The sequence below is a fragment of the Furipterus horrens genome, unplaced genomic scaffold (assembly GCF_987537825.1).
Source record: "Furipterus horrens unplaced genomic scaffold, mFurHor1.1.pri manual_scaffold_11, whole genome shotgun sequence".
Classification (NCBI taxonomy): domain Eukaryota; kingdom Metazoa; phylum Chordata; class Mammalia; order Chiroptera; family Furipteridae; genus Furipterus; species Furipterus horrens.
The window spans coordinates 9,591,382-9,612,571 of NW_028327181.1; the positions used below are offsets into that span (position 1 = coordinate 9,591,382).

Genomic DNA, 21,190 nt, shown 5'->3' on the forward strand with positions numbered 1-21,190 from the left:
CCTGGGCAACCACGGAACTCAGTGAACAGAATACATCGCATCACATTTACATCAAATAATATCCATTTTTAAATTATCTCAGTTTGTGACAGAAGGTCACTCCAGATCGATAATGTATCTCATAGTATTTGGAAAGAGCCAAAAAGAACTCACCTTCAGAGCCAGGTTTTCACCTTTTTCCCCTCCTTCCTTCCTTCCTTCCTCCCTCCCTCCCTCCTTCCCTTCCTTCCTTCCTTCCATCCTTCCTTCCTTGCTTCCATCCTTCCTTCCTTCTAAAATCCCTCTTTCTTATCTCTTTCCTTCAGACCAAGAAATCAAAAAGTCCTGCAGTCCGTGCCACAAGCCGCAAACCAAGCCGGCGAGCTTCCACACTCAGTCTGTCTCGGGCTAGTGGGGCGTCATCTCCCCGGAGCAGCATGCTCTCTGTGAACCCTGGCTCAGATGAGCCCCCGAGTTTGACCATTCAGGCAACAGGCAGCAAGGACATCGAGGACAATGAATCATCTTCAACCAAGCCAGATGAAGACCCTCTCCATACCAGTAAGTCCTGCCTGAGATTGGACCAAGTTGCCCTTACACTTTGCCTTGAAGCCAGACATCAAGAATGCCTGGGTTCCTCTGAGCTAGTTCTTCCTGGGAGCTAGCCAATGGCTACCGATTTCTCTGTTTAAAATATTAATAATACATTTCATTGAACCTCACTTATACAAAACATTATCATTTCAAGCTGTAATCAGGAAATAAGATTATTTATGAGATATTTTATATTTTGTCATAGTAAATTTTGAAATTCACTGACTATTTTAACAGACTTTGAGGTATAATTTACATGCCATAAAATTCACTCATTTAAGTGACAGTGTACAATTTAATGATTTTTAGTAAATTTACAGAGTTGGATAACCATAATCTAATTTTAGAACACTTCAATCAACCCTAAAGAAAACCTCATATCCATTGGCAGTCCCTCTTCTTTCCCACCCCCAGCCCCCAGTAACCACAAATCTTTCTGTCTCTAGGGATTTGCCTTTTCTGAACATTTTATATATGGAAGTTGTGATCCCCAACTCTGGAACACATCTTTTCAATGGTTCACAATTCTGGAGACAAGGTTCTTTAGAAAATCTCTTGAAAGCAACATCTTCTCTTGTCAGAAAAGAAATGCAAATATACACAAATACATAGTTTTGCACACTCCTTCAGAGGGAGCCTGTGGACCCCCACCAGATAGAATCGTGAGTGGGCGCCAGAAGTCATGTGAAAAGTTTATTCTCAGAACTTTCTGGCTTGAGCTTCAAGGAGACAGGAAAATGAAGAGAAGCAGTTAGACAGAATGATGGAGAATGAAGAAAGAGAAAGGGCTGAGCTGACAAGGACTGGGTATAGTGTGGGTTCAGGGAGGTTGGACAAGAGGGCAAGGTAGACCAGAAAGCCTGACTGGGGCCATCATAGCCAGAAATAGGTGAAAGTGTGAAATTCCAGGAAGTGATCAGGAGACAGAGTAATGACTGCCAATAACTCCCTGTTGGACTTTCAGTCCAAGCCCTGAAAAGCTGGTTACTGAGTATTATCTGAGATGGAGAGGAACTAAGATAAGCCATCAGCAGATGTGTGACTCTTAAGGATGCCTTGAACCTTCTTCCATTCTGCATGTATCTGTTGACCAGCTACTGAGTGCCTGGAACTGAGAGTTACAGTATCTGCTCTCCCTAAGCTTACATTTTAGAAGGAAAAAGCAGACAATAAATATGAAAACCATAAATAGTAAGATAACTGCCAATAATATATGATCAAAAATAATAATAAAACAAGATGTCGGGCTAGAGAGAAACTATTGGTGGGGATGGGGCTCCTTTAGCCAGGTGGTCAAGGGGGGCCTCTCTCAACCTTGACATTTGAGCTGCAACCTGAAGAGAGGAAGCGGGGAGGCAGGCAGGGGCCAGAGCCTGCACAGCCTTTGCAGGGCAAGGGAAGGATTTCAAAACTGTTCCATCAACAGGAGGTCTCTGGAAGGTTTCAGTACAGGAGTAACAGGACCCGATATTCTTTTCAAAAATGTCGGTGTGGTTATTAATGTTATATTCATGCTGTGTGTCTTTTAACTCTAAAGGGCTTGCTCTTAAATAAGAACAGAGGAGTGTCTCCAGCTTCCAGACTCAGCCTTGGTCCCAGACGTTGCGTGTGGTTCTCCCAGTGGCAGCCAGCATGCTGCAGGAAGGGGAGGGGGCAGTGGGGGAAGGAGCTTTTGGATGAGGGGCGGGGTGGCTGGTGCCAACTCTCCAGGCACCTGAGCCAGGGCAGACCCTTTCCCAATGGCCACCTTTCCCCCACACCAAACCAGCTGCCTGCTCCATCAGTGTCATCGCCAAAATATGAAGTCCTTACAGTATCCATTTCATCCTCACTCTTTCTTTAAAGTATATTTTATTGATTATGTTGTTACAGTAGTTCCAACTTTTCCCCCTTGCTCCGCTCTTCTCAGTACCCCCCTCCCCCCAGCAATCCGACACCCCCTTAGTTCATGTCCATGAGTCGCGCATATAAGTTCTCTGGCTTCATCCTTTCCTATATGATTCTTAACTTCCCTCTGTCTGTTTTGTACCAACCAATTATGCTTCTTAATCCCTGCACCATATCCTCCCCTCTCCCCTCCCAGCTGATAACCCTCCAGATGATCCCCATACCTATGATTCTGTTCCTATTCTGGTTTGCTTAGTTGGATTTTGTTTTTATTTTTTAGATTCAGTTGTTGATAGTTGTGAGTTTGTTGTCATTTTGGTGTTCATAGTTTTGATCTTTTTCTTAAGTAAGTCCCTTTGACATTTCACATAATAATGGTTTGGTGATGATGAACTTCTTTAGCTTCACCTTATCTGGGAAGCACTTCATCTGCCCTTCCATTCCAAATGATAGCTTTGCTGGATAGAGTAGTCCTGGTTGCAGGTTGCCTTTCATCACATTGAATACTCCTTGCCAGTCCCTTCCTGCCTGCAAAGTGTCCTCTGAGAAATCAGCTGATAGTCCTATAGGCAACCCCCTGTAGGCAACTCTCAGCCTCTCTCTTCCTGCCCCCAGGACTCTCTTTATCTTTCACCTTTGGCATCTCAGTCATGATGCATCCTGGTGTGGTTCCCTCTCGGTCCGGCTCGCCCGGAACCCTCCATGCTTCCTGGACCTGTATGTTCATCTCCTTCGCAAAATTTGGGAAGTTTTCCTCATTTTTTTCAATTCTTGCTTCCTCATTCTGCACTGGTTGACTGTTTTTTTTTTCTTCCTTGTGTTCCAAATCATTGATTTGAACCCCAGTTTCCTTCCTTTCACCATTGGTTTTGTGTGGATTTTCACTTAGCATAGCCTTCACTTCTTCTCTTATGCATTTGCCATACTCAAGCATATCTGTCAAGCCTGTGAGCATCTTTATCACCAGTGTTTTGAATTCTGCATCTGTTAGGTTGGCTATCTCCTCATCTGTGAGGTTGGCTATCTCCTCCTTTTGGGCCCTACTTCTCTGTCTCCTCATTCTGACAGGCTCCTGTGTTTGTTTGCCTCTGTGTCTTAAGTAGAGCTGTCACACCTGTTACATTGTAAGGGGCGGAGCCTCAGGGATTCGTCAGTACAGGGCAATCTGTTTCACCACGTCATGGTGCTGTGGGGTGGGGGTGGGGGTCCGAGAGGGAACAATGCTGCCTGCGCAGCACTGGCCCCTTTTCCAGGTACACCTCTCACTTCCGCACTGGACGGCGCCCCTCTAGCTGCTGCCCTGGCCATCGTTCCCAGAGTGGGTGGGTCTGCGGACATTCTAGGACCGTGGGGACCCTTTAAACAAGCAGACTCTGCTGAGAGACCGTCAGTTTTGCCTCAACTCCAACCCCCACTGCTTTGCACAGTCAGAAGCAATAAGGATTGATTTTCCCTGGTGCTGGTTCCATGAGCTTCGAGGTCTGGTGAGGAGCTGGGAATGCTCCCCAGGTGTTCCTCCTGACTTTAAAACGTGTGACTGCGCTTTCTGCCGGCCTGCCCCTGCCGCCGCTGCTGCCACCACCACACCTCGTCCTCTCCACCCTGGCTCTGCCCCTCCTACCTATCTGGATGAGTATTTCTTCTATATTTCTTTGTTTGTTGGACTTTCATGCAGCTCGATTTTCTGAAACTTCTGGTTGTCTCTAGTTTTGAGGTAGTTGTATTCCTTCTTAGTTGTGGAGGGAGATGCAGCATGTCTGTCTACGCCTCCATCTTGGCCGTAAGTCCTCATCTTCACTCTTAATCCTCATTTAATCTTCAATAATTTATGCTATTTTGTAGATGAGAAAGTTGGGGCACAGAGAGGTTAAATGGGGGCAGAGAGCCCAAATTTGAAACCAATTTGCCCTCGAGTCACATTTAATCTCTATGCTTTACCCAAGTGTCTAGAAAAGTGGGAAATGGAAGACCAGGAGAACAACCTGATTTTCCTTTTGGTACCTGACCCTTGTGGACACCTGGTCTGGATTTTCATCACTTCTCACCTGGAAGACAGCAGCAGCCTCCTAACTAGTCTCCTTGCTCCTGTCTTGCCCTCATTTTCTCAGAAATTCTTCCCCATGTTGAGCCAGAAGGGACTTTCTAAATTAAAAATCTGATATAGCGCCCCCTAGCTTAACCTGTTTCAATGACTCCCCATTGCCTCTGAGATACTGCATCTGATCTTGTCCCTAATAGGCTCAGCTCTTGCTGCTTCATACATGATACCAGGCATTTCTTTTTTTTTTTTTTTTTTTTTTACTGTGTGGTTGCCTCTCACTCGCGCCCCCAACTGGGGACCTGACGTGCAACCTAGTCATGTGCCCTGACTGGGAATCGTACCAGCGACACTTGGCGCGCAGGCCGACACTCAATCCACTGAGCCACAGCAGCCAGGGCTTGATACCAGGCATTTCAACCTTACCAAAGTATTTTCTCCTTCTCAAATAATGTACATTCTTTTGTGCCCTCCTATGTCTGCAGTGGCCTTTCATCTCTGACCCTTCAGTTTGGTGAACTCCTACTCAACCTTCATGACCCAGCTCAAAGATTCCCTCCACTGTGAAGTCTTCCCTGACTCTCCTGGGTTCCCTCCTCTCCATTCTCTTAGTATGACATAATTGCCTTTATTGAGTACCTAATATTCATTTACAGTTGCATCAGACTGTATTGGGTAGGAATTTCTTTTGGCTGGGTACAGAGATGTGAAAAATTATGGCATAAAAAAGATACAAGTTTATTTTTTTACTGATTAAAGAAGATAAGTCCATGACCGGTAGAGTAACTCCAAAAGAGTATCAGGGACCCTACTCCCTTCTGTCTTTTTTCTCCACCGTGCTCAATACCACTTCATGATCCAGAATGGCTGCTGGAACACCAGTCATCACAGCCACATTCCAGTCTGGAAGCAGAAGGAAGTAGGCAAAGTACAAAAGCTCCCACTCAAAATTGAGCTTAAGCAGCCTTTTCAGAAGCTCCATACAGCAGCACTTCTACTAAAATCTCATTGCCCAGAATGTAGCCACAGAGCCACGCCTAGGTACAAAGTATACTGGGAAACTGGGCTAGTAAATGCTTCCCCTCCCCCACACACAAGAAAAGCACATGCACTTGCAGGGACAGGCACACGCACTATTTGTCTGTTTATTTATTTTCATTACTGTACTAACGAAGAAAGGGAAAAGAAATATGAGCTCTGCACAGGCAGGGAACAATGTCTCATTCACTTCAGCCTGGCACACAGTAGAGGCACAACAACGACCAGGAGAGGCATTTCCCCCAGAGACCTACATCCCAGAGAGAAGTCTTCCTGTTCCTGCCTCCTCACCCTTTTCCTCTGTCTATACTTTAACCTCCAGCCCATGTCACAGCTTTGACAAAAGTAGATTAATTACTCAGACTTTCATTACCTTCTAAAACCTCCTCAAATTGATTCTGAATTCATGAATCCTATTCTGAGAGACACACTATTTGACCAAGGCTTAATTTCCAGGATTGGCTGCATAATGAAGTCTTTGTAGATGCAAATCAGTGGACTCATTCCCTCCCCAAATCAATGGGGTGGGGGGAGTCCTGAGAAACCAATGCTCAGGTTAATCCTGCAAACCTTGAAGCTCCCAGTCTTGGAACCATTAGAGGAGAAACTCACTTGAAAAGCAACTCAAAAAGAGGGGCCCAACCCTGGCCAGTGGCTCAGTTGGTTGGAGTATCATCCTGTACAGCAAAGGGTTGTGGGTTTGATCCCCAGTCCAAGTACTTACAGGAGGCACCTGGTCAATGTCTCTGTCTCTGTCTGTCCCCCTCCCTCCCTCTCTCTCTCTCTCTCTCTCTCTCTCTCTCTCTCTCTCTCTCTCTCTCTCTCTCTCTCTCTCTCTCTCTCTCTCTCTCTCTCTCTCCTCCCCTTCTAAGGCTGTCTTACCTCCAATGCCGCCACTCGGTGGGAAACTCCTTGTCCAGCAGAGGTTTCAGGATCACAGCTGATAGAACAAATTTATCCCGGACACTGTATTTTGTCCAGAGGGATGGGAGGTGGCTAATCTTTCTAGAGGAGAAGAGCACAGAACTTCCATCTCCTGTGCCTTTTATTGAGAAGGGGATTTGGGAGATTCAAGGTCTAGACTTATGAATCATCAATAAGCTTTTAGATGCTTGGGTTACAGTTGACAGTTACTGATTACAGATACCAATGTAAAGAACACAGTGTCAGGGTCTGCTAAGCATCCCGATTCCATGCTGACATCAGGTGCAAGGATTCGTACATTTTTATCTACACACTGTTTATAGTTAACTAAGAGATAAGAAAATCAGAGCAAGCTCTAAACCATAATATGCAGTCTTTAAATCCAATTCCCCTGGGAACCCTCTGAGTGGCCTTCAGTCCTGTCTGCCTCTAACCCTTCCAGTTTTCTGTTGAGCCTTAGAGGCCTGTCGGGAGTCCTGGCTCACGGCTTGGGCTACAATTCCCAAAACCACAAGGAGTGGTTCCCTACACCCTTCCTCTCTATAAAATCAATAAATATATCCTCAGGTGAGAATTTTTTTAAAAAGAGGGGCCCTATGCTATCTAATGTTCCCCCCTCAAACCAACTCCATACGACCAAAAGGTCTCTTTTATTTCCCCCCAAAGAGAGGAAGAAATGGGTTTAGTCACTTAAGACTGAGATTCCCAGACAGGCTGGAGATGGAAGACAGAGGAGGGAAATCAGAATTTTTTCTCTGGCGGGAGAATTTGATATTTGAAAACCCAGGATGCCGTCGTCTCTGAGAAATGGGTAACGGCATCCCATTGCCCTGGAGACTGAGAACTGAGCAGGTCCCCGGGATGTGTGCATCCATCACAAGGCAGTGTTCCTTGGGAAACCATGGGGTGGCATTGGCACCCTTTCCAAGCAAGCCTCCTCTCCCAGGGAACCTCGGGGAGTGGGCGCGGCCTCACAGCCCCTAGGCGCCGTTCTACTCACACCCACGCAACCTCCGCTAGCTGGCGGGCTGAGGTTCATGTTGGGGGGCACCATGCCTGCCCAGAGGCACTATTGGTAAGTAGGCCAAACATTGTGGGGTATTAAGTGACGTGTGGAGCTTTAGACATGATTTTCTCGGAGAGCTGCCCCATGTGCTCCCCGGGGTACTTTGCTGGTCTCCGCGAAGCCCCAGGCTGGAGGAGAAGTCGGATGTTGCCGTATGGTTCCCAGGAGATGGGAAGGGAGAGGAGTGACCAGCTGCAGCTCCCTCACTAATAGGCTTCGGGACACGCCCAGAATTCTGGGATATGTGGCAGTGGGAGGAATATGTGACAAAACACAGTGAAGGTCAGATTCAGGTCAAATGGAACCGTGACCACAAATGACTAAGAATAAACTGCTTGTAAGGATGGTGGAGGGAAACGGCCCAGTGCTGCTGCTGATCTCGGCCTAGAAGGCTGCAAGCTCGCTAAGGGGAGCGCCCTTCCCCGAGCTCCCAGTGACAGCATTCACACAGGTCGGGCACAAACGCCCTCGGGGAACCCTTAGCTTCACCCACGGCCTTGAGTCCTGAGCTGGAGCTGACTTCAGGCACCTCCCAAAGGGTGAAGGCGTCTCCACGGGCATTGTCCTCCTTTGTCGTTATCCCAAATCTAACTCACAGTTGGCCGGATCCTTCCCTCGGTTTTCTCCTTAGTCCTTCATTTATTTGTGCAACGAACACTGAGCCTCAAGCACAGGGCCAGACACCTGCACGTCTGCCCCGTATCAAACACTTAGAATGTCCCCTCTCCCCGCTTTCCTGAAGCACGTGGCTTCCTCAGATATAGTTCACCTTTCACTTCTGAGAGGGTCACTGGATCCGTTTCCTGGGGCTGCCATGGCCAAGTGACACAAACGGGGGGCTTACAACAACGTGAATGTACTGTCTCCCAGTTCCGGAGGCTAGAATCCAAAACCCAAGGAGTGAGCAGGGCTGTGCTTCCCCCGAAACCCACAGGGAAGAATGCTTCCTTGCCTTTTCTAGCTCCTGGTACTTGTGGGCAAACCCTGGAGCTCCAGCCCAGTCTCTGCCTCATCCCGTGGCTGTCCGCTCCCTGTGTGCCTCTCCCTCTTGTTAAAAGGACGCAGTCATCCTGGGTTAAAGGCTTGCCCTCCTCCAGTGTGACCTCACCATAACCGATGGCAATGGCAACAGCCCTTTTTCCAAATAAGTATGTGACTAATTCACATTCTGAGGGACCGGGGGGGGTGGCGGCTTCGACGTCTCCGTTGGGAGGAGACAAGTCAACCCAGAACAGAAATATTTCTAAAAGCAATAATCTTAAGCATGATATAAAAGTCAACTAATGCCGAAAGGAGCAATGGGGCCACCAACCCGGGTGCCTGGCTAAAGGCCATGGCCAACGTGCGGCAGGGACCAGAGCCGCCTCAGCTTCTTTTCCGGGGAAGCTGGAGGTCTGGGTTTAATGGGAAGCCTTCCGGTTTTAAAAAGTTGGCATCTATATCATATCAAGCCAAACACATCAGTGAGTGAGATTTGGCCTGTGGGGGACCGACCAGTTTGGAACTTCAGATCCATCGGATCAGAGAGGGTTTCCTGAGCAAGCTGATTTCTTCTTAGAACTAGAAACAGTTTTCTCTGCAATGAGACAGGAAACAAAAAGATCAGCCAGCTCCTGCTACCAGGCCTCAGAGGCCAGGCGGAGGGGTTTACGGGTTGCCCAAAAGGGAAACGGAGAGTCATTGAAGCGTTTTAAGCAAATGAGTGCCATGGTCAGACTCACGACCTGCCAAACACTCCAAGCCACCTGTCCTGGCCCCGGTCCCATCCCTCTCCCACTCCCCAACACACGGAAGCAGAGGTGATATCAGGCGAGGGGCTGGGCCGTGTGCTGCACAGTCCTGTCTCAAGAGGGCCCTCCAGACTGTGACCTTCTGTGTTCCCGTCAGACCTGCAGAAGCTCCTGGAGATGGTTCGGGAAGACTCCCGGAGGACGACCGCCTTGGAGAATGAGATGCAAAAGAAAGCACCGAGGTAGGTGTTCTTGACTCCCGTGGCAAATAAGGGACATCAGCACAGTAACCGCCGCATTAACCACAGCAGTGCCCCGCTATTGAGCATCTTCTGTGCCGCAAGCACGGAGCCGTGTCTTTTTCCACACGCATCATCTCCCCGGGTCCTCACCACCACCCTTCGAGGCAGGTACTATTATCTTTATTTTACAGATCAGGACGTGAGGCTCAGAGAGGTGAAGTAACTTGTTGGAGGTCACCCAGCTAACGAATGAAAGACTACAATCTGAATCCAGATCTTTTGAAATCCAGAAACCATTGTCTATCGGGTTACTCATTCATTCTGTCAGTGAATGTTTATGAGTATGTACGGGCTGGGTACTGACCATGGAGGGAAGTGTTCTGCAGGAAAGCGGAGCCCTGTGAGAGTAAGTAACACAGGTATCCAGTCTCGTCTGGGATGGAGACGGGGCTCACAGAAGGTTCCTCCAAGGAAGGAACGTTAAGCTGAGATTTTGAATGAGGCATGAAAAGGAGCTGCCAGCCAAAGTTGGGGGTGGGGGAGGGGGAGGGAGGCCATTCTAGGCAGCACATATACATACGCAAACATGGTCAAAAGGGACCATGGCACCTTCAAAGAACCGAAATGCAGCCAAAGTGGATGGGAAAAGGCATAAGCCTGTCTGGGACTTTGGAGGCCACCGCAGGGCTTCTCGTGTCTGTCCTAAGAGCAACAATCAAGCCGGCAACCAGTGCGATTGGCTCCGAGGGTAGGACTTGAACGTGAAGTGTCTTCCTTTGGGTGGGAAGCCTTGTCCACAGAGCTCTTGGCTTCTGAAAGCCCTGGAGAGCACACGGACTGGAGCTGCAGCTCCCTTCCCAAGTGTAGATCCCTCTGAATAACCAAATTACTTCCTGAAAATAAATGAGGCACTAGAAGAGGTTCGTCACTGCCTTCAGCCTACTGAGATGCCGGCTCTAACTTATTGGTTATTGTTATTACCATAATTACAGTTCACCAAGCACTTTTACCTCTGCTTGGAATGATGAATTTGTCTGCTGCTGCTTCAACCCGCACTGGGGCTCCGACGGGTGGCCTTTGGGGGCCTCGGAGACAGTGTCGGCCCGGGAGGCTCTGGCTGCTGTGCCTGACTCATCGGCATTAGAGGCAGCCAGTAATGATGAAGGTGGCTCTGGGAGTCCCCTCCCTTTGTCAGAACTCACCGCGTGAACACTGGCGTTGGAGGCAGACTGCCATGGGTTCAAAACCCGATGCTCTTGAGCAAGTCCCCCAGCCTTTCTCTAAAACTCTGCTTTCTCGTCCACAAAATGAGATTGGGTGGCATCAAAGCACTGGCCTGTGGGACCCAATAGGTGAGGGTTAACCTCCATCCTCATCGTCTCATTGCTCTGTGATGTTGAGCAAGTGGCTTTCCCTCTCTGAGCCTGGTTCTGATTCTGGAAAATGAGGCCCATTAACCACCTATCTATCTCAAAGGGCTGCAGGGAGAATTAAAGGATACTCTCCTAGCAAAGTATTACCCTTATTGCTACGGAAATAAGGTCTACTCCAATGAGCTGTCTGAAGCATGTAGCGAGATATCACACATTTAGAATGTGCCTGGCACACTGAGAGCACTCAGCAGTGGCTGTGGTGGCGGTGATGGCCATGCTTTTATGTCACACATACAGTGTCCCACAGAGTCTTCGCAGCCCCTGGACAGGACAGGTTTATCACCCAGTCCCCATCACTCCGTCTCATAGAAGAGCAATGATGAGCGACTTGCGTAAGGCCACCCAAGACAAAACCACACCAGGACCTGGTCCTCACAAAACTCCCCACGTGGCCTCTGCATTTGCGCTCATGAGAAAATAACCATGGTTACAGAGCAGGAAGAATCTGTTGCAATTCCCCCTCCTCCCCATTTCCTCGGGCAGGAAAATCTCCCTAATCTCTCACTAAGGCAGAGGTATTGAAGGCTTCTCTGCGGAGCTGCAGAAGGACAGGCAAAGCTGCAGATTTCTTCTGCCCTCCTCACTTGAGAATCCGATTCCCTTCCCATTTTAGACGCCAAGTCTGCTCCTGTCAAGGCTGACAGAGAATTCTGGGGTTTTAGGAACCCTTAAAAGCCAACCTACCCAGTCCCTGGCCTCTATCTCGTAGTCCATTTGCGCTGCTGTAACAGAATACCATATCCTGGATGGTTTATAAGGAACAGACCCTTCTATCTCACAGTTCTGGAGGCTGGAAACCCAAGATCAAGGAGCCGGCAGATTTGGTGTCCGGTAAGGACCTTCTGACTCATAGATAGCTGTCTTCCCACTGTAACGTGACGTGGTGGAAGCGACAAGCTAGCTCTCTGGGGTGTTTTATGAAGGACACTAATCCCATTCATGAGAGCTCCACCCCCATGATCCAGTCACCACCCAAAGGCCTCACTCCTAACCATCACCTTGGGGGGTTAGGATATCAATGTATGGATTTAGAGGGACATAAACATTCAGACCATAACATGGTCTAGGGAGATGGCCTTTTCTGAAGCTCCTCTAGCAGTGTTTTCCAAAGGCCCCTGCAGCTCAGAATCAGCTGGGGTGCTCATGAAAAACGCAAACTTCTAGTCTTCATCCCAGACTCACCGAATCGGAATCCTCAGAGGAAATCAAGTTTTTAAATAAGCACGTCCAGTGGGCATTAGTTCACAATATGCTCAGAAACTCTAAGGTTTCAAAGTGTGCTCTCTGCGCACATGCTTCAGAAGTGTGTGCGCGCGTGTGTGTGTGTGTGTGTGTGTGTGCACGCGCACGCATGCGCACGCGTGCATGTCTGTGGTTTTAAATGCAGCTTCGGAGGCAGGGCCCCACTCCAGGCCTAATGTGTCCAGGCCTCTGGCAGCATGGCCCAGGAACCTGCATTCTCAGCGGTCTCTCCAGGTCACTCCTAGGCCCGGTAGAGTCTAAGGAGCCCTGTTCCAGAAAGAGGATTCTCTGTCCTCCCACGGATAATAACTGCCTCAGGAGCGCAGTAGGTTTGGTGTCTTATTAAGAGACTCATCTTGCTTTGCAGTATCTTGTCAATGGTGAGACAAACCAAGAGTGATTCTGCCTATAAAGACATGCAGACCACCCGCAAATCAAGGTAGGAAGGCCTGGGGCCCTCGGCAGGTGGGTTGGGAGGCATCCCATGGTGCCAGGGGTCCATTGTAGAGATGCTCCTCACCGGACCGTGGAAAGGGGCAGGGAGGGGTGACTTTTTTCCTTTTCACTAGAAATAAGCCCCTTCAATCTCGAGGCCAGGGAGTGAATACCCAGGCATTTCTCCCCTCACTGTATACTAACTAACCAGTCATGCAGTTGAAATCCTCAGCAGTGGAGGGATAAAGTAGGAAGGATGTGTCACAGGGCCAGTCCTTTCCTCTGTATCGGGGAGGGGAGACCTGTCCCCGTTTCATTTATTCAACTTGAGGATATTCACTGACACCCCTAGGTGCCAGGACCTGAGCTAGGTTTGGGGGGAATTCAGCAGCAGATAAGACAGTCGTAGTCTGCCCTCCTGAAGCTCACTGTCTGGACAGGGGTCATCACGTTTCTTGTGCCATAAAGCCTGTGACAGTCTGAGGAAGCCCTTCTATCCTTTCAAGGGGGAAAGAAAGCTTTTAAATGAATACCATAAATTACCAAGGTTTACAAAGAAATCTGTAGTAAGATAGACTGCGATATTACAACCACGTTTGGGATGTAGTAACCTGTGAGCTTCAACAGTGCATATATAACAAGACTCAGCGGTAGCTCTAGAAATGACTGTAAGTTTGGATTAGTGTTGGGAGTAAGTGACTTTTCAAAATAGCTCTCGCAATTATAATGTGATGTGCAAATACGTGTGATTTCCATTTCTGCTAACAGCTAGTTGAAATAAAGGTGTAACTTTCCTCCCATATGCATTTGTGGACCCCTTGAGTCCTGCCCATGGTTAAGAATCGCTGGTCCAATGGGATTGTCACGCATTTATCAAATAACCCCACAGAACTGGCCCTGTAATCATGACTATGGAAAGTGTTCTGAAGGAGAAGTGTGGAGAGTTGGGTGAATATTGAGCACCAGGGTCCTAACCAAGACTGAGTTTGACATTTAAGCTGAGACCTGAAATTAAAAAAAATAAAAAATGGTCTGGCCTGTGACTAGGAGAGGTGGGAATAGTGTTCCAAGAAGAGGAAATAGCACGTGCAAAGGGCCTGAGGCAGAAAGCAACCCAGAGGCACTGCGTCTCTGGCTGAAACTCAATGAGAGGCAAGGGAAGGGAGACTGAGACAGGCAAAAGAGTCTTTTGTTTATATTTCTGTTCGTTCGTTTGTCTATCATGGCTAATAACACTACTTTCCTCACCTCCCACATCTTCCCCAAGTCACACTGTCCACTCTAGAAAAGAAGAAAGCCATTTACAAGAGGAAGGTCAAAGCCAACAGAGTCCCCCAAAGACCTCATCTGGAGGGGTGGAGACAGTTGGCTAGAGTCCAACACAAGGCTTTCTGCCCCTCTGCTGAGGGGGATGAGCATTTGCTCCATCACCTGTCAGGCCTAAGAATCTAGCTCCAGTCCCAAGATTCTAGCTCCAAGCCCATCAGCCTCTGGGAAATGCAGAAAAGGTCAGGACCTTTCCTGTGGAGAGGGGTCTGGGAAAGCACCAGACACGGCTCCGCAAAGAAGTCCAGATGTCACAAGCCAAAAGGAAAGGGTTAGCCACACATCACAGGGATGAGAAAAAGTCTTACCCTCTAGAACCACACAGATGAAGCAGTCAAGCCCATCTGGAGGTGTTTGGAAGAACCAAAGGGACATGGGGAGAGAGAAGGTGCTCACCCGGGGAGGGCCCAGAGGAAGGAGGGGCCAGAGCAAGGGAGCGTCTCCCACTCGCCCAGAACCCCAGCCAGGCAAAGTCCCAGGAAGCAGCGGCCACTCAGAGAAATCAACGAGCCCCCACGTAAAAAGTAGTCCAACGGTGCGACGAGCTGACCACCCGCAGCGGGGTTCCTCGCCCACAGACCACGGCTGGGCTCTGCGTCCAGCTCTGCCTGCCTCCAAAGTCAAGTGAAATGGGCGTTCAGCTCAAGGGTCCAATATAGAGAAGATGGTCCTTAAATGGAGAGGCAGCCTGGGGTCAGGAATAACCTTCACCAAATCCCTTTACCACATCTGCCCTCGGCTGCATGTGAAGTGCTGAAGGGTGTAAATAGGGGGACGGAAGGGTCCACAGTGAACTTTTCCTCCGGGCAGAGAGACCAGTTTTATTCAAATAAAAAACTGGGATCCCGGAAGTATGTCATTCTGCCCATGTGCAGAGACAGAAGGTCAGCGTCAGACCAGAAGAGTCGAGCAAGCAGAACTTGCGGTAGACCACACAGCATTGCAGGGTTTGCGTGGGGGGAGAAGAAACAGGGACCCCCCAGGCAGGGAGCGTGGGAGGAACGAAGGTGGAGAAGAGGTGGGGAAAACACGCGCTGACTTCTATTACTAGTGCCTAGACTAGGCCACCTCCCTCACCGGCCAGGGGGCCCTGGAAGTGCCCCTTGTGTGAAAAGTAGACTCTAGGCAACTGGAAACCATCCTTTGTGTTTCAGCGACAGATCCAGCAGCACAAGTGCAGACAGCCACAGCCAACCCGTTCAGAAGAAGTCTAAAAGGTAAGCCAGGTGGGCAGTGGAAGGAGACGGGCAAGAACAGCCGTGGCGACCCCAGCCCCTGTCTGCCCCGGGGTGTGGAGATAACCCAGCGCAGAGCACACTCCCTGAAGCCATAGACATTGCTGAGGGACCAGGGACCGCCAGGGCAAGGACTCATGGTCAAGGCGGGGAGCAGCAACAGAGACAAGTTCCTCCTCTGTGCCAGGCCCTGGGAAAAGCATTTCGTATTTCCGTCTTCCTTGTTCCTCAAAGGCAATCCCCTGAGGCAGCGGCATTCCCCCATTCTACAGAGGAGCAGGCTGAAACCTGGCCGATGGCATGCCTTGCCTGACCCATGCAGCTGAGAAGCATGGCCCTGGAGTTTGAACTTGAATCTCCCAGCTTCAAATTCCATCTTTATCTCGTGGTTCTTAACACTTGCTGGGCTCAGGTGGCCAGATGTCTCGCTGGGGGGTCCTTTAATAAGGCCTGCACCACCAGCCTGATATCGTTGGGAAGATCTGTCCTTCCTCCCTCCAGGGGATTGCCAGGGGAGGCTCCAGGTGCGGGCAGAGAGCCCAGGCGGGTACAGGGAATCCCCACTGCAAAGCACCTTGGAGCCCAGAAAGGCCAGCCTCGTGGGTCTGTCTCTTGGGCCCGATGCCCCGAGCCCTCCTTGTCTGTGTCTGCAGCCACGCCACCCGTGACTTCATCCACTCCAAGACCGGCGTGTGTAACACCATGAGGGCCAAGTTCTACAGCGTGGCCCAGGAGGCGGGCTTCTGTCTACAGGACAAGATGGAAATCCTCATGAAGTAAGGGCACGCGCGGATGCAGTCACGCCAGGGACATTCGCCTGACCCTGACTGAGTGCTCTCCCGATGCCAGGTGCAGGTGCAGAGGCCAGAGCAGGGGCCAGTAAGGACATGCTCTCTGCCCTCAGAGAGCTCGCAGTGTCTCCTGGAAAATGTGGGCAGAAACAAAGTAATCAAATTATTAAATACACAGGTACAGAGTACAATCACTGCCATGCAGGAAAAGAACAGGGTGCCATGAGAGAGGGAGAAGCCATGGGACCTAATTTAGGTCAGGTGATCCAGGAAGACCTCTCCGAGGAGGTGACTTTAAGGCTGAGCCCTGAAGGATAAGGAGGCGCTGGTGGGGTGGCGGGAGGGGAGACGGATGCTCCAGGCAGCAGGAAACATGCATAGGAAGTCCTACGGCTGACCGGGCGGGAAGTTTGAGGAGGATGGAGAAGTGGGAGAGGCCTTGGAACTGGATATTCAGAGCACCAGGAGGCCGTCGGAAACGTTTCTGTTCTGACAACCCAAGAGCCACCTCCCATCGCAGGCTACCCCTTGACTGCAGCGAGCAGTCACCCTGATGAACTCATACAACCAGCCAAGGCCGCATGGTGACACTTCGCTCTCTCCCCCTCTCAGCATGGCGGGACTGGCTGCTCTGGGCCACGGGGTCAGAGGTGGTTTGTCCCCGCCTTCTGGAAGCCCCCACCCAGTTCAGTGAGGGAGACAGCGGAGTAAACAGGCAACAACCTCATCACACAGGGTGATGAGGACCAGCAGGGAAGTGAGCAGAAGACAAAGGGGACACAGGGAAAAGACACCCTGCCTAGCATGCAACAGCTAGCAGAAAGGTCTTCCCGGAGGAAATGACGTTTTCAGCTTCATAAAAATAGACGATGTTTCTAGGGCGCTTACTGTGTGCCCATCATGGGGGTAGACACCTTGTGTTTATTTATGATTTAGTCCTCACAGCAATCCTGTGGGGCGGGCACTATTAGTAGGCCCATTTTATAGATGGAACAAGTGGGCTCAGAGATGCCTCTTGTCAAAGGTCGCCCAGGAGTTAAGCAGTAAAGGCGGAACCTCATAACGAAAAAGCGCTTCAGTCGGACCCCAAAGGGCCGCCGGGATGGTTAAAAGAGACGGGGCTCTGACCCTTCCTCCTCTTTCTCACACCACCTGCGACGCAGGCGCCAAGAAGAGCGAGGGCTTCAGAAGTTCCGCGCTTTCGTCCTCGTCTCGAACTTTCGGAAGGACATAGCAAAAATGAGGCATAAAGTCTCCATGGCAAAAGGGGACGCAGAAGAAATTGCAAACCACTGGTAAAGGTCCTGAGAGCCAGATAAGAGGGTCCTTGGAGGGGAGATGGGGGGAGGGGGAGGGGGCTTTGTTATAAAGAGCATTTGATCCCGTGAGCCTTCAGGATACAGACAGGCATCACTCCACAAGCGCCCTGGCCAGCAGGAGGACCCCCAAACAGACTACCTCCTGGGCACAGTCAGGCAAGAATCCTTCAGCTCCTGGAGCACAGACTGGCTCTGTTCTCTGTCTTTGTCTTCTGTTTGATTCACACATTTGCAAATAAGGACTAACTCGTCATCCCCTATGGGAGCAGCAGATGGGGCAAACCAACCCGAAAACTGCCGAAGAGCCAGAGGCCTAAGGGGCGATCCTGTATTCCCCAAATAAATTAACCCCCGCAGGACACAAAAGCAGGCAGGCATACCCTAGGAACACAGTGCCCAGGGCTGATAATAAGTACAACAAATAGCAACATGAATTCAGTGATTATGGGATGGCAGACATCACCCCAAGCAATGTTCATAAATTATCTGTTTCATTCCCCACAAAAATCCTGAAGGATACATAGTAATCCTCACTTTGCAAACCAGCAAATGTTAGGATTTAAACCCCTGTCTGACCCTAGTCTCGCTGCTCCTCTGCAGCACAGAACTGCAGTCGAACGAACTGTGATTTTATGAACCTAATCCTGGCAGGGCAAGTAAATCAAGCTCTCAGAGTAAGATGAGAAAGTCAAAAAAAATGTATCCAGAATTCCTTCTATGATTTTAATAATGTGGAATGGGAATGTACAAAGAGACATGAATAAATATATATAACTATTTATCATAAAGTATAAAATAGAAAACAGTATGAGGAGCCCCAAATGTATGGTGGATAGTCAATTTTTTCAAATTTTTCCACAATGAGTACATATATATCAGGGGGGGAATCTTTTATTTTAAGAGATGCCACCCCTCTTTTTTTGAAGAGATGTCTTGACCTCTGATCACACCTCAGCCAGCTCCAGGTTAGAATCCACTTTGTTCCCGTCAGGAATTACCAGGCTGCCCTCACTCTGTCACAGCATTCAGAAAGGTTCTCAAAACCCACCGAAACGCAGGGAGCTGTGGCCCAAAACTATCCGCTACAGAGATGTGGGAAATACACACACACTTCCTCCCCTCTTTCTTTATCCCCTCCCTTTCTTCTTCCTCTTTCATCTCCTGTGGGAGAGCCTCCTGCCTGCTGGCCAGTATCTCACAGGTGTCTCCACGTCCTCCCTGGCCTGATTAACTCTCACAAGTGAAGCTTGAAAATCTTCACCTTGTCTGCTTGATAGAAAAATCATAAATGCATCTCTTTACAGCATGTCCCTAATTTGTTTTCTTAATGAAATGCAAATCGAGCTCCAGCTTACAGGATCCTTAAAAATTAAAGACTTGCCTGCTCCGTGGGCCCCTTACATTTAGGATGGAGGCAAGTCCCCCAGATAAAGACTGACGCTGCCCTGCAGACATCACATGAAAGGGAGAAAGAGTGGAGACCCAGGACCTGTGGTGCCCAGCCCCATCTCCCAGCAGCTTCCTAACTAACTGGCTCTCTCTTCTTGAAACTGAAGGTACTTTGATCTTCTGTCCAAACTCCCTGAAGACCTAAAGAATTTCCGCCCCGCCAAAAAGATCCTGGCAAAACTGCAGAAGTTTGGGGAAAACCTGGACCTGAGGATCAGGCCCCACGTCCTCCTAAAGGTGCTACAGGATCTGAGAATCTGGGAACTGTGCTCTCCTGACATCGCCGTGGCCATAGAGGTAAATGCCTTGCGCCCCCTGCCCCCCCTGCCCCCCACAATGCCTCAGTGCCCTCATTCAATCATCTCTCAACCTCAATTAAAAAGACCAAGATCTCTGCCTTCAGGGAGCTTATCATCTAATAGAAAAGAGGGATCCTCACATGACCTTGTTTGTTCAACTCCAGGGGACATTATATATGCTTTGCAAGTGGTGTCCTCTGGAAACTTGGAGGCTTTGGAGAGACAGAAGTAGATGGACAAGTGGGTAAAATAAATGGCGACCATAACAAGGAGCCTTCTAGATATGGCCACTCAAATTGGGGCTCATGGACAAACCACATGGACTTTACCTGGGTGCTTGTTAGAAATGTAGGATCTCAGGCTCCGAACCATGTCTACCAACTCAGAAGCTGCCTGTCAGTGAGATCCCCAGTGATCCGAATGCACAATAAAGTTTGAGGAGCGCTTGCTTGTTCAAGGGAAAGGCAGAGGGTGACTGGGGAAGGTGACTTTTAAGCTGAGACCTGAATGGTGAAAAGACAAGCACCAGGAAGAGGAGCAGAAAGGGCAGGTCAGGAAGAGGGAGGAGGAGCATGTGCAAAGGCCCTGAAACAGAAGAGAAGTGGAATTGTTGGAGGAACTCACTGGCAGCCAGTGGGTTTGAAAGAAAGCGAGCAAGTGGGACTTTCAGGAAAGACTCTTGCTGGCTAGTCCCAAACTAATTCTACGGCAACTGTCCAACCTTCGCTGGCTGGTTAAGGGGTCCACATTTAACCTGCCAGTTATGGGGGAATTTCTGGCAGAGGAGGGGGGATGTGGAGGCTCCCCCCATTCCCTGAGCAGAGGTCACAACCCCAGTTAGTAAAACTTAGCATGGTCCTTTCCAAATAAGGACATCACAGAACTTCTGATAACCTGGACGTGGGGTGTCCTAATAGACTAGAACTATTTGAAACTGCATTCTGTGTCTTAACCCTTTCCTGGAAGCAAGCGCATAGTTGTCATCAATTCTCAAATGGGTCTATGAACCAAGAAGTTTATGGACAAATGATTTTTTTAAAGATATTAAGGAATAGGACAGAAAGAAAAATACAGACAGCTGGGTTTTCTTCATCCCCCCCAAATTTCTCTGGGTCAATAGAAGAGGCTTAAAATTAGACTGCTGAACCAGGGTGCTAGAAAGGGGTCTTTTCCTTGAAAGAACGACCCACAGCATGATGCTCCAAGCATCCTGGGTGCCTGGGTGGCTGGAGGCATCCTGAGACCACCAGTCTCAATCACAAACATTCCAGGATCTTTGGGGGTTGGGGCAGAGGCAGGGAGTCTCACTTCCAGGCCAAATCTGAGGCTACGATTGTATTTTCCCTGCAGTTTGTGCGAGAACACATTATCCATATGCCCCAAAAGGATTATATCAACTGGCTGCAGAACCGGATCAACTCGCCCATCCGGCCCCAGAGTGCCCGGACGTAGCCTGGCCCTGAGTCAACCAGCTGTCCCAGGGGAAGAGGGCTGGGCTACACTGTGTTCCTGCTTCCTGCCTACTCTCACGGATCCCCATGATGACACAGTAGGGTCCTCTGGAGTCTGGCTTCTGCCAACGATCCGCAGGGAGACACTCCCAAGGAGAAACTCCCCTCACCCTCACATCCCACTAACAGCCTCCCGGTCTCTGCTCCTCATAGGGTCTAGCCTGACTCTGCCCACTCCCTCTCCAGATTCCGGCGCTGTATTTCTCTTCCTCCAATTCTGGAAAATAAAACTGAGCTGAATGTTTGATGTCTGGCTGGAAAAAGAGTTGGAGCTGTGGAATTTGGGTGTGGTATTCAGATACTAAGAGTAACAACAGTTGCCTCTTACTGAGCGTTTGTTATGCAGGGGCCCCGTGCTGGGCGCTATTATTGGGGCACAGCCAAGTCCAGGACACATCTGTCTGTCTCGGGCAGTGGGGGTGCTGAAATCACGCCTTGCACCACCGGCCTGCTTGCCACTTTCAGGACTATTTCTCAGGGCCGTAGCACCACCTAGTGGTTCATATTGGTATTACGCCCCCACCCCCACCCCACGCCCCGTGCTTGCCGGCAAAATAGAACCTTCTAAAAAAGAAAGGTAACAACGAGACCTGCTCTGCGTAAGCGAGGAATATTTATTCGGAAAACAAAAGATCTCTCACAACTAAAGCAG

At 49.5% G+C, this 21,190-nt stretch overlaps 1 protein-coding gene across 1 annotated transcript; it reads left to right on the forward strand.

Annotated features, from left to right (window-relative positions):
* The first annotated feature begins 355 nt into the window (after positions 1-355).
* Positions 356-20,767, forward strand: CCDC60 (coiled-coil domain containing 60). The gene is made up of 8 exons (XM_090291665.1): positions 356-540; positions 9,414-9,498; positions 12,541-12,612; positions 15,089-15,151; positions 15,823-15,945; positions 17,124-17,255; positions 18,836-19,025; positions 20,378-20,767. Exons 1-8 carry the CDS (start codon positions 417-419, stop codon positions 20,477-20,479), a joined length of 891 nt encoding a protein of 296 aa, XP_090147791.1. The 5' UTR covers positions 356-416; the 3' UTR covers positions 20,480-20,767.
* Positions 20,768-21,190: the final 423 nt, after the last annotated feature.